The sequence below is a fragment of the Bubalus bubalis genome, chromosome 15, assembly GCF_019923935.1.
Source record: "Bubalus bubalis isolate 160015118507 breed Murrah chromosome 15, NDDB_SH_1, whole genome shotgun sequence".
NCBI lineage: Eukaryota > Metazoa > Chordata > Mammalia > Artiodactyla > Bovidae > Bubalus > Bubalus bubalis.
Genome location: NC_059171.1, coordinates 81,722,761 through 81,736,168, shown reverse-complemented (window position 1 = coordinate 81,736,168; position 13,408 = coordinate 81,722,761). Strand labels below are relative to the sequence as shown.

General features: G+C 54.2%; 1 protein-coding gene across 2 annotated transcripts; it reads right to left on the bottom strand.

Moving 5' to 3' along the window:
- Nucleotides 1–302: 302 nt before the first annotated feature.
- On the bottom strand, nt 303–11,832 carry ZNF250 (zinc finger protein 250). Of its 2 annotated transcripts, XM_044928427.2 has the most exons (6): nt 11,767–11,816; nt 5,941–6,301; nt 5,747–5,840; nt 5,401–5,527; nt 5,199–5,312; nt 303–3,144 (listed from the first exon to the last, which is right to left on the bottom strand). In XM_044928427.2, exons 2-6 carry the CDS (start codon nt 6,150–6,152, stop codon nt 1,820–1,822), a joined length of 1,872 nt encoding a protein of 623 aa, XP_044784362.2. In that variant the 5' UTR covers nt 6,153–6,301; nt 11,767–11,816; the 3' UTR covers nt 303–1,819. The 2 variants fall into 2 exon arrangements, with proteins under 2 accessions (XP_044784362.2, XP_044784361.2); XM_044928426.2 differs by lacking the exon at nt 5,941–6,301 and having other exon boundaries at nt 11,767–11,832.
- Between the last annotated feature and the right edge of the window lie 1,576 nt (nt 11,833–13,408).

Here is a 13,408-nt window from a genome sequence, read left to right as displayed (position 1 = left end):
GCAATCAGCAGAGGAAAGGAGACAGCCCAAGTGCATCAATGTCTCTGCACACCATCCCCAGGCGACATACACACAAGCATGCAAACACGGGCTTGGGAACTTGGACCACAGACCACTCTGGGCTGCAGCTCCTGAATCCACAAAGGCTACGCCATGCCCACCCTTCTCAGAGAATTACTCTAGAACCTTCATCTCGTCACCAAATTTACCAACTTTAACCAAACTGTATCATTTTACTTGTTGCACCATTTACTTATAAGTCTGTAACAAACTGCAAGCTTTTTGGTTTTTTCTTAGTCTAATTATTGTCTAAACTTTGTTTAAAAGCTCCTTTATGATAATTTTAAATATTTCTAGAATTTCCTTTCAGTTATTTTGATTTACCTTTAATTATAAACTTTTAAACTTATATTTTAAACTTTAAAAAGTAATGTTTGCCTTTTATTATTCTGCAGCTTATCATAATTTTATGAACTGCTTACAATTTATACTCTTTACCTATTCTAAAAATATCAGCAAGAAGCATGAACACTGTGACTAGCTCTAAGAGACGTTTTCATCTTCACCAGTGACTGCTATGGACTTCAGGATCAACACTCTACTGCTTAATTTTTCCTGAGGTGATAATGGTCTCAATATCAAGGAAAAAAAAATTATTAGAAATAATGAACAGGGGCTTTTAGTGGTCCAGTGGTTAAGACTCAGTGTTCCCAGTACAGGGGACACAGCCTTGATCCTTGGTCAAGGAACTAAAATCCCACATGCTGCATTGCTTGGCCAAAAAACAAAACTTTTTTTTTTTTTTTAAACAAAACTTATAAATAAACTAGATTTATCACAGTATATGACAACAGATACTAGACTCTCTTGGAACTAGAAGTAAAAAATGAAGAAAACCCTTCATCATAGGAATAGAAATATTAGAAATAGTAAACAAAAAGCTATTTGAGAATTTTGTTTTAGAAGTGTGTGCCAAAGACTTTTTTAGTAACATTTCTGGGAAACATCATAATGTGTAAAAAAAGAGGCACCCAGGTGGTACAGCAGCTGTGAGGTCTGGGCTCTGAGTACAAAGTCACCTCCTAAGCCCACATGGGCCCAGAAGCCCAAGACACCCTATGAATCTGCAAAGATTTGGGGGGGAAGATCCATTTTTGAGTTGAATTTTCACTAATAAGTTAGGACATCACTTCTGATCTTAAATAAAATTAAAGGACCAGATGAAGGGTTTTCTAAATTTATATCATTTCTCACTAATTAATCTTTAGAGCATTTTCATAGAAAACAAGTAGTTCCACACAGTTAGGATTTTCAGCCATATTACATGATGACACTTGGTAACAATATTTTTTAATACCATTTTATCTACATAGTACTTTACAGTTTAACAGAATGCTGAAAATATACTCCAACATCCCAATTTTAAGTGCAATAATCAGAACAACCATTGTATTTAGGAAAGGCATATAATATTCTAAGAAAAAAACATTTATTTGGAGCGTGAGGAAGTTTTCCTGGGACAGTGGTCCTTATGCTGAAACTTCCCTTAGTTTCTCATTTCTAACAAACTAACGTTAATAATGAATAGTAGCTGTCTTTACCAAAACTCATTACCATTGTGAGACTACTCTGCGACGTAACTTCAAGACGGTGAGAGAAGCAAATGAGGCATCCTCTGAAGTTCTTGCAGAGACGCTTCAGCGCCGCCCATGAGTTCCTCGGTGACACTGGGTGTCACTGGCAGGGGCTTTGCCCGGACTGGAGGCTTCCCAGGGCTGGGAGCCCGAGTTCCCAAGTGTGGCTTCACGTGCAGGCAAAGTCACAGCTTCCTGTGCACCTTCTGGTGCTGGATGAGGTGGCCGTGCTGGTTGAAGGCGCGGCCGCACTCCGCACACTCGTACGGCCTCTCGCCCGTGTGGATGCGCTGGTGCTGCACGAGTACAGAGTACTGGCTGAAGGCCTTGCCACAGCGGCTGCACTCGTACGGCCTCTCGCCCGTGTGGGTCCTCAGGTGCACAATCAGCGTGGCCTTCAAGCTAAAGGCCTTGCCACATTGTGCGCAGCGGAAGGGCCGCTCGCCGGTGTGGACCCGCTGGTGCTGGACCAGCGACCTGCGGGCGCTGAAGGCGTGGCCGCACTCGCTGCACACGTAGGGCTTCTCCCCGGTGTGGACCCGCTGGTGCTGGGTCAAGTGGGAGTGCTGCACGAAGGCCTTGCCGCAGGCGTAGCAGCCATAGGGCTTCTCCTCCGTGTGGATGCGCTCATGGTTCAGAAGGGTGGAGCGGTGCCGGAAGGCTTTGCCACACTCACCACACTCGTACGGCTTCTCGCCAGTGTGCACGCTGTGGTGCTGGATGAGGACAGAGCGGTCACTGAAGGCGCGGCCACACTCGCCGCAGGCGTAGGGCTTCTCCCCGGTGTGCACCCGCTGGTGCTGGAGCAGTGTCCTCTTCACGCTGAAGGCGCGACCACACTCTGCACACTCGTGCGGCTTCTCCCCCGTGTGCACCCGCCGGTGGCTGCGCAGCACGGTGCTGTGGTTGAAGGCCTTGCCGCACACACCGCACACGTACGGCCGCTCGCCAGTGTGGATGCGCTGGTGCTGCAGGAGGTGCGAGAGCTGCGTGAAGGCCTTGCGGCACTCGAGACACTCGTGTGGCTTCTCCCCTGTGTGTATCTTGTGATGCTGAGCGAGATCCGAACTCACTCGAAAGGCCTTTCCACACTCGTGGCACGCGTAGGGCTTCTCGCCCGTGTGGATCCTCTTGTGCTTGCTGAGCACCGAGCTCTGGCTGAAGGCCTTGCCACACACACCGCACACATAGGGCCTCTCCCCGGTGTGCGTCCTCTGGTGCTGCAGCAGGTGGGAGCTCCGCCCAAAGCACTTCCCGCACTCCACGCACCGGTAGGGCCTCTCCCCGCCAGGAACGGCCGGGCGCTGGGCGACCGGCGCGCTGGGCCTCACAGCCTGGCCTTCACGGGGGCGGGCAGGGCTGGGACTCAGACAGAAATTCTGCTCAGGTTCGTAACTGCCCGGATCACTCCACTCGGCAGGCGTTTTCCTCAGAATCATTGATATCTCCTCTGAAGTGAGCGGCCTCAAGCTGGAGTCTGCGTCCTGGTCCTGATCCTTGTGCTCACATCCTGAAACAAAACCAAAACCAAAGGGAGCGTGTTCACCCCTTCTGAGACTGCAGAGTGCATTCCACCCTGCAGGTGCTTCACTGGGACAGGGCGGCCCTCGAGGGCCCAAGGCTAGAAGTCACCAGTGGGTGACAAAGAGGAAAGGTGTCCACCCAACAGTGTGGCTGGAAAAGGGCCAGGTCCCATTCGAGAGCCTGAGGAGCGCACACGGTCACAGCCGCAGCCCTGCCCGCCCTGGAGGGTCCAGTGGCCATTAGAGGTGGAACCGAGGCAGGACTACACCTATTACTGTGCAGGGCAGGGAGGGGGCTGCTGGAGCGAAGCGCGAGCTCCTGAGAGCCCATCCTGCAGACTCCCCCCTGGGGAACAAGACGGGGCCTGCAGGTGGCAGTGAGGATGGCCAAGAAGGCGGGGGTGTTTCTACACTCAGGTCAGGGGCACTGCAGGTTGAGGGTGGAGCAGGGTATGCTGAGGACGACAGATTTTTAAACCTTGAAGACACAGCCACTGAATTGACAAGACGTCACCAGGAAACAGGACTGTCCCAGGAGGACTCATCCAGGGTACTCGACAGGCGGGCAGGGCTGTGACAGCAGAGGACGGGGACGGGGCAGAGCCAGTCCTCCCAGGCTCATCTCAGCAACGCCTCTGCTGCTTCCTCCAGTTCCCACAAGGCCTGGTCGGGGACAGTGTTAAAACGGTCCTTGAAGGATGTCCTAGAGCAAGAAGCCCAGCGGGCAGAGCAAGACCTGAGGGGGGCACACCTGAGGGGAGACTTAGCCAATGAGAGAGAGCTGGACCTTCTCAGTCCAGGGGACCCACGTTCTGCTTCATGGCCAAGACCGGGAAGCCCTCCCTACCTGATTGTGGGGGGTTAGGGTCTCTCTGGGGTTTCTTATTAGGAAGCATACTGAATGGCAACCGGCCACATTCACTGGATTTTGCTTTTTCTGTAACAGGGATATTTTCAAGTCCCATCAATTTTCCCTTTTTTGGTGGTAACAGCATTACTGAGATGTAAGTTTCACTGTTGAATTCATTCAGAACTTAGGACAGGTGCTGTGCAACGGACTTCCTCAAACCCCAAGAGCCCCTGAAAAATAGCAGGCTCCAAAACCAAGCAGTCCCTACACCAGGAAAGGCACTTCCAAGACAGACTCTGCCTGAAGCACCTGCAGGAGTGTGTGCCTAGGAGGTCAACATGTTCTTGTTTGCATTTTTTTTAATATAATTTTATTTATTTTATTTTTGGCTGCAGTGGGTCTTCACTGCAGTGACAGCTTTTCTCTAGTTGCAGTGAGCGGGGGTTACTCTCGAGTTGTGATGTGCAGGCTTCTTGCTGTGGTGGCTTCCCTTGCTGCAAAGCACGGGCTCTAGGCACGCAGGCTCTAGCACTTGCGGCTCGTGGGCCAAGTAGTAGCGGCTCCCGGACTCTAAAGCGTAGACTCAGTAGTTGTGTCACATGGGCTTAGCTGCTCCACAGCACATGGGATCTTCTCGGACCAGGGATCAAACCTGTGACCCCGGCACCGGCAGGCGGATTCTCAATCACTGGGCCACCAAGGAGGTCCTGATCAGTCTTCTCACATATAGACAATATCATGAACTACAAGCAATGTTTTTCCTCTTTCCAATTCTTACAGCTTTACTTGTGCTATTGTGTCTGGTCTTGCCAAATTTCAGACGGAACCCCCAGGACAGCTGTGGACGGTGGGCTCCTCTGCCTCACGGCAAACAGCTCTAGCCGCACTAAGAGTCAGGTTAAGAAACTTCCCTTTCATACGTAGGTGCTTCCTTCTTCCCAAAACCAGCCCATGTCCCTCAACCTCTGAGGTCCATTCAGAGCAGGGACCTGTCAGGGGCCCGGCAGCCACATGTGCTCACCTTGCCTCAAGACACCCAACCCACACCCAGCTGCACTTACCTCCCTGCCCATTCCCTGCGCTGGGCCTCTGCCTGCTGCCCACTCACCCGCAGGAGTCCCCGCCAGGTCAGACCCCAGGAGCACCCGCAGGTGCACAGCCCTTAGTGCACAGAGGCCACTCCGCGCTCACCTGAGCGGCTGATGCCCCAGCCCCTGAGCTGCTCGTTGCCCTGCTTGTCCAGGACCCACGGCTCCTCTCCTCGCTCCAGCTGGGAGATCACCTCAGGCTTGGATCCTGGAATTCCTGCTCGTGGGGAGGGAAGTCCTTTCGTCTGTACAATATCCACAAGCACCCTCACCACACCCCACCCAAGGCCTGCAGGGGGCCTTACCCACGGAGACCACGTTCCCGTAGGTCTCCATCATCACGTGTCGGTAGAGGCCACGCTGGGCAGGGCCCAGACGGTCCCACTCATCCTGGGAGAGAAACACGGCCACGTCCTCGAAGGTCACCTTGGCCTGGAACAACAGGGGGGCTGCAGGTTGGACTCAGACTCCACGTCCCAGACAAGGAGGGTGCAAGCAGTGTGGGTTGTGGGGACGCGCCCCTGGACTGGGGGGCAACAGGAAGGGGCCACAGTGTTCAAAATGCAGTGATGCTCAGGATGCCACCAGGCCCCTGGGAGTGGGAGGATGTGAGGATGGCAGGGGCGCCGCAAAGGCCTTGGGGCTACTCACCTGAGGCACCGCTGGTGGCGGCAGGAGCCGGGCCGCCGCCATCATCTGCTCCGTGGCACGTCTGAGGGAGACGGTATCAGAGAAGCGTGTAGGGCTGAGGAAAAGGAAGGAGCATATGAGGGGCCCAGGATGGTCCCACCCAAGAAGCCTGGGGATGCCATGCGCCCCAAGGGCCATTGGACTGCCCAGCTTACCAGGCATGGCCTGCAGTACACACACAGGGCTGGGTGAGCACATCATGGGAAGGGGGCAACACCAGGCCTGACTGCCTCCAGAGACATCCCCCATGAGGAGCGGCTGCACTAGTGGTGTGGGGACCACAACCCTCCTGTGGGGCCGCTGATGCCCTAGGCATGCCTGGTCCTGCCCAGCGACTCCAGTGGGGGCCCGGTTCTGATGGATGCATCCAGAGTGACCCTGAGATTCGGTCTGAGGACCTGATGGGGAGGCGTGGGGCTGGGCGGGCTCTGGGAACACTGGGACAAGCACTGCCAAGGCGTGTGCTACACCCACCCTGCCAGACAGAAGTGGGCACAAGCCCAGCAGGCCCATCACCTGGGAAAAATGAAAGGAGTGAATAAAGTTAGCTCAGAATTCATCTGAAACACTGATGTTGGACAAACAGGCATGAGGGTGCCACCAGGCATGAAGAACTGGAAACAACAGGGCTGGTCCCGCCTCGCCAGCTCTCAGAACCAACAGTGGGGGACAAGCTGCCTCCTGTGGCTACTCCAGTGCCCACACCCCCTAAAAGAGCAGTACTGCTCCCCCAACCCTTCATGGGCTGCCCACACCCGCCATCTCTCATGGACAGTCATCCTCCCTATGGTCTAATCCAGCCACTCCCTCAGGTGGTCTCTGTCCCCTCCATCCCAAGTGGCCCCTGTCAGGGTCTCCTCTGACCTCCATATGACCAAATCCTTGTCTGCTGTCAGCGGTGGGTAACCCCAGTCTCCAGCAAGTCCGTCACCATGGGCGCCCCTGTCCACCCTCACCAGCACGATACTGCCTCCTGAACCATGCAGCTCTGGTCCTCTGGGAACCCAGAGGAGGTAGACAGTCATTTTCAGATGACCTGACCACACCTGGGCAGGATCTAACAATGAGCACCCATAGGAACCCCGTTCGCCGGCTCCCTGTTGGTGCTGGCAGCCAGCACAGCTAATCTAGGAGCTGCTGGATCATTCGGCCGGAGGCCTCCAGCCAGGCCGGCTCCTGCCCGAGCCCATGTCTGTGACCTGAGCTGCTTCTGCCCCACAGGCCTGAACGTCCAGTGGAGCACAGGGCTCCTGTTGGTGCACTAAGCTGGCAACCTCCTTCCCCTCCAGCTGGCCATCTCCTCATGGGTGTCCTCTAGCACCTCAGACACTTAACATCCAGCCCCGACACCCATCTCCTCCCCAGGCCTGGTCTGCCCCTGGTCTGGCACCTGCATTCGATCCAGATCCTGAAGTCGCCCTCCTGCTCACCCTCTCACGCCCACTGGACCCGCCCTCCAGTGGCAGCACAGTCTTGCCCCGCCCCCACGGGACGCAGGGCCCTGCCTCAGCTCCAAGCCCCGCCCCCACGGGACGCAGGGCCCTGCCTCAGCTCCAAGCCCCGCCCCCACGGGACGCAGGGCCCTGCCTCAGCTCCAAGCCCCGCCTCCGCTCCTGAGGCTGCCGAGAGCCCTGCTCTGAGCGCCCCTCCCCGCAGCCGGGTGCCTCCTGCCCCTCAGCTGGCGCTCAGCTGTCACCCTCTCAGTGAGACCGTCACCGTCTCATTAAGACCATTCCCGACCCACCTTGGGGGCCTCTGCCTCATCGTTCTCACACCCCCTGCCAGTCCCAGCGGAGCAGCCAGTGGCTCAAGCATGGCTGAACAAGTGAATGAAATTACAGGAGAAATGACTCCATACTCCACCCTTCAGAACAGCAACAAGTGCCGGAGGAGCACCTACTCCAGCAGCAGTGGGAAAGTGGAGTGTCTGCTAGCTCTCGCAGGTGAGAAAGTCACCTGGCCGATTTAGGTGCAGCAGACATACCTCTGGGCAATGCAGGCCTTCCTCAGATGGACTTGAAACCAGAAGGGAAGGGGACTGAGCACAACCCTTAAAGATGAGACATAAACTGGTTAGAACCGACTAGGCCCAAGATAGCGGAAGGCTCCACTTCCAGTGGAGGCTGAGCCTCATTATATGCTCAATGCGACACATCAGCTAAATGACAACACACCCACAGTCCCCACAGTTCCAAGGCCAGATGACCAGAAAGGCTGAAAAGTGGGCAGTGGCCCAATTCCTGAATTCCTGGAAGCCCCTGGCCCTCCCTGAAATAGTTGGATTAATCCTCCTATTCAGCAGCCTATGAAACTACACAGCCCATAGAAACTAACCATTTAATTAGTTACATTTCAGGGCCTTTTGAGACAGACACCATTCTGTCTAAGGAATGTGTATCTCTCTAAATAAATCCACTTCTCACCTATCACTTTGCATCCTGCTGTGAATTCCTTCTGCACTGAGACACACAGAACCTGAGCTTCAATAAGTCCTGAGCAAAGGTGTGTGGTTTCAATTAAGAGACAGTGGGTTCGAGTCTCAGCTCCTGCGTTCGAATCCCACATGAATTGTGTGGTTTCAGAACAGACTCCAGGATGGTGCTGCCGCCAAATCCACCAGCCCTTCCACACACCAGTCCCGCACCCACGCAGACCAAGATTCAGGCTGCGCCAGGCGGCCAGACAGGTCAGCAAAAGCACAGGATATGGAGGTGTTCACAATGCTCCTGTTGCACAATGACCCCAGGACCACGAGGGGATGTGAGCCCTTGTCCACAGCACTAGACACACCAGACTGAGATGACACAGCTCCTCTGAGGGCCTCAGGAGGACAGCCAGGTTAAAGACAGCATGTAACTAAGTGTCACCTCATCTGATGAGATTAACTCAAACCCCCGGCCAATAGTTTGAGGCACGGAGGGGCAGAGAAGGGGACAAGATTCCCACCCAGTGAATTCCAGAGAAGCACGAAAACAGAAAGCGGAAGAGCTCTGCCCAGGATGACCTCTAAGTACTGAAGGAAAACAGTATATTATAAAGTATGCCTGTTGCTCTGCTCTGAATGTCTGTGCCTCCAAATGACCTAAGGCTCAATGTTGGGGGGGGGGCGGGGCGGTGCTCAGGTCCTGAGAGTGGAGTCCCCTTGATAAGAGACCCCTCCCTCCACGTGAGGACACAATGTCTGCAGCCAGGATGAGGGCTCCCGATTCTGCTGATCCTAACCTCAGATGTCTGGCCTCTACACTGTGAGAAATGACATTTGCTGTTTTACAGGCTGCCCGGTCTCTGGTGCTCTATTATAGCAGCCCAAATGGAATAAGACCCTATATTCTGATAAAAGAGAAAGAAAACAAATGTAAATGTGGAACTAACTAGTTTTTCATTTTTGTGTACTTTTACTTTGGTAGATAAGGTCTGGGTCTCCTAGAACAAGTCTGCATGGAATGAAAAGACAGCAAAAAACACTGCAGGCTGCTAACTGACACCACAGGGATGACAACAGAGCCACCCAGGCACTGAAGCTGGCTGTTACTCAGGGCCCATAGCTCAAGGCAACAGGAGTTCAGGGAGGAAGGGAGAACAGGTGAGCAGGTCAAGTCCTGTTTAGATGATCCCTGAAGTCGGAATTAACACCATGGAGGGTCAAACTGGCTCTGAGGAGCTGCCCAGGGAAGCCATGCCACCCCCAACACAGAAACAAGTACAAAAAGCACCTGCCCAAGGGGTGCCCACAACAGCAACCCATCCACCCACGCCCCAGAGAATAACCCAAACCAAAGCAGAGCAGGCCAATGTTCTCTGCAGCAGTGATCACACTGCAGTGAGACACTCTTCCAAGTGAGTTCTGGCTCGGTGGTGACCACAGGACAGGAACTGAAAACGGGGCCGCAGAGACGAGAGAGCTTAGGATTCAACGTTATTGTTATTTTGTTCTGTAAACTCTAGCTGGCGGAGAAGGCAATGGCACCCTACTCCAGCACTCTTGCCTGGAGAGTCCCATGGACAGAGGAGCCTGGTGGGCTGCAGTCCATGGGGTCGCTAAGAGTCGGACATGACTGAGCGACTTCACTTTCACTTTCATGCACTGGAGAAGGAAATGGCAACCCACTCCAGTGTTCTTGCCTGGAGAATCTCAGGGACGGGGGAGCCTGGTGGGATGCTGTCTCTGGGGTCGCACAGAGTCGAACACGACTGAAGTGACTTAGCAGCAGCAGCTCTTGCTGGAACTGCTGAAGATCTTCCTCCCAAAGACCCCACCAACAGTGACAGGCATGACAGGCACACTCGCAGTCCCTGGTCTGGGGTGGACAGTTCCAGGGTCTCCCCACTCTTCCTCACCATCCTCACCCCCAGGTTTTCCCGCTGGAAGACCTGCTCCTCTTTCTTCATCTGCTCAAAGCCTGGCCTGCCGGGCTGGAAGCACCTTCCAAAGAAGCAGTTCTGATCCACCTGTAAGCCCAAACCACAACCCTGCATGCTTCAGAGGAAAATGATCACAGACGTGTATCCGCACAGGTAGCTTTTCTACACAGCAGCAACATGGAGTCAGAAAATATTCAGGGAAAACAGTTCTAGTCACAGACGGCAAGAAACAAGGTTAAAGTAAACCTTAGAAATATGTTAATGCTGCCCCCTGTATCCACAAAGTCGTAGTGCAGACAGCCAAGCAGTCCTGGACTAGAAAGGGCAGAGTAGGGCCATATCTATAAACAAACAAGATAGGCCAGGCATTAAAATCCTGGGGAAGATGTTCCAGTAACCTCACTCAGACAACAGGTCTAAAATTAGTCCTTTGCACAAAGCTCAACCAATCTCCCAGAAAGCTAAGCAAAAGCAGAAATTAGCCTCTCCTCTGGGGTCCCAGTAGCCTGTCCTCACGCCTCGAGGGTGTACTATCCTTTATTTGCTGAATAAAACTGAGCTGTAACTGAGCTTTAAAAAATAACAGAAATTAAATGAGATCATTTCATATCATATACTGAAAGCACACAGCTAATGAATGAAAAAGAGCTAAATTTTAAAATTATATGATAAAAAGAACCTGAATAAACTCTGGGGAGCAGAGACCCACAGATTTGGATGAAAATCAAAACCTTTTCACATCAAAACACAAATGCCAGAAATGGGCCCAAGATTTGGGAGAATTTAACACTGAACAAAGGTGGTTTTCCAAATCAACGGCGAAATGAGTTATTCAGTAGTGTCAGAAATACCAGGGTTTAGGGAAAACACTGAAGCTGGACTTCCAACTTTCCCCACATCAAAATGATTCCAGATGGAGCCAACGTTTCACAAGTACCAGAGAAAACGAGTTTATTTTAGAACTAAACTTAGAGTAGGGAAAGCCCTTTAAGATACAGCACAAAGCCAAAAGCCTCGAGGCTAAATATTTGACCACTGAACACTCGAAATCTTCCATCTTAGAACAAAACATCACAACCGGAGTCAGATGATAGTCTGAGAAGAAAGTCTTCGATACACCCGTTAAAGAACCAAGCTGATCAGGACCGAAACGCCAGGCAGCGCACACTGAGGGTCCGGCTTCCCGGCCCCGAAGCGTCGCGCTGGGCAGGCGCCCGCGGACCCCGGGAATGGCTGCTCGCGCTCACGAAACGGGCTTTCACAAACAACCGAGAGACGAGCCTCGATAAAAATGGAGGCGGGAGTGGACTCGGGAAGAAGCACTCTCCCCGGGGAGATGCCGACGGCGATCCCGGTGGAATAAGTGTTCGCGCCCCCGGCCCGCACCCGGGCCCGCGCGAGGCCGGAGCTCTGGGCGCCGCGGACTAACGGCGGCGTAGGGCTCGCCGTTCGCGGGAGTGGGGAGGGCCCGGGGAAGGCGAGAGCGGGGTAGGGGCTCGGAGTGGGCAGGGAAAGGCAAGGGGCGCTCGCGGGCAGCGCCCGATCGCGTGGAGGGTCCTGGCCCCCACACCCCGGCGCGCGGGTAAAGGGTGCGGAATGCAGCCCGCACCCCGACTCACCGTCCCCGCAGTTGCCTCACCCGCAGGGGTGGCCGCCCGCACAGCACTCAGACAAAGGGGGCGCCCCGCCCTGTCTGCGCATCCGCCAATCGCAGGGCGCCTCGCCCCCAAGGGCCCCGCCCACGCCTCCCAGGCCGCCACTCCTAGGACGCGACACTTCCCAGTTCGCCTTGGGCCCCGCCCTCCCCGCCCTGCGCCTTTCTCCTGACTGACGCACGCGCCAGAGCCACCGAGAGACGCAGCCTCCACCGCGCCTAGATAGGCCACGCCGCGTCCGGGTCTCCTACAGGCTGCACATCCGGCGGCCTCGCGGAAGCTCCTGCGGGTAACTCGTACCTCCGGCCCTGCGGGCACAGCTCGACCCCGAGTCGGGTGAATCCTCGCCGTGTTGCCTCCAGATGTCACGCCTGCCGAGGCGGGGCCTGGCGTTGGCTGGCGGTGGTCGTCGTATGTGGCGGCGACCTCCTCCCCGTCCCCCTACGCTGGGGTTTGCGCACTTCGGCAGGGCAGGACCAGCGGGGGCGGGAGGAAGAGGTGGCCGTCACTGCTGCCTTCCGCACCCGCTGTCACCCCCAAGGAGTACTTCCAGGTGGCTCGTTGGCTGGGAGGACCGACCGGACCAAGCTGGTGCCCCGACTTTTGGGCAGGAAAGGTGGTCTGGGAAAGACCCGAGGCTGGAAGTGGGAGAGGATGTGGCAGTAATTCTGTGGATAGCTGGCCCCGGCGTCAGGGGCAGGGTTTCTACTCGGGAAAGGTGAGGTCAGCTTCCCACAGGGAACTCATCTGCCCCACACATCCCGGTGAGGTAGGGTCCTCTCTGCCAAGAGACTGAAGCTCAGGACCCAGGTTGTCCGATTTGGCCCTATTTTTGGACCATCCTAGATGGTTTGGGCCAGTTGCCAGTGTTAACGTAATTAAACGAGGAGGGCATTAGGCTGGGGGTGGCTCTGCTGCCTTGGTAGCCCCCAGCTAGGCTTTCCAATTAAGTTGACGGCTTAAGTCGTGGCCTGTCAAAGCCCTTGCTTTGCTTTTCCGTCTATAAAAACTAATATAGCTCCTGCTGGCAGAGCACTCCTAACCACTATTCCATCCTCTATTTGCTCACATAAGCTCTAAACAAATTCTAACATGCCTCAGTTTACCTTTTAACAGTGAGGAGCTTGAGCTCGGCAACTTTGGTCCCGGCAGAGAACTGATGCTTCTAAGATCTCAGCACACCCTGCTTTCTTTTTCTCTTCCCAACTATTTCAAGGTCCATATAATCAAAGCTGTGGTTTTTCCACTGCTGAGTTATGTTAGGGTCCAAAATCACTGAACAGTGGCTGCAGCCATGAAATTAAAAGATGCTTGCTCCTTGGAGGGGAGGGGGGAAGCTAAGACAAACCTATATCACGTATTAAAAAGCAGCGACATCACTTTGCCGACAAAGGTTTGTATAGTCAAAGCTGCTACTTTTCCAGTAGTCGTGTACAGATGTGAGATTTGGACCATAAAGAAGGCTGAGGGCTGGAAAATTGATGCTTTTGAGCTGTGGTGCTGGGGAACTCTTGAGAGCCCCTTGGACAGCGAGGAGGTTAAACCTGTCATCTTACAGGAAATCAATCCTGAATATTCATTGGAAGGACTGATATTGAAACTCTAA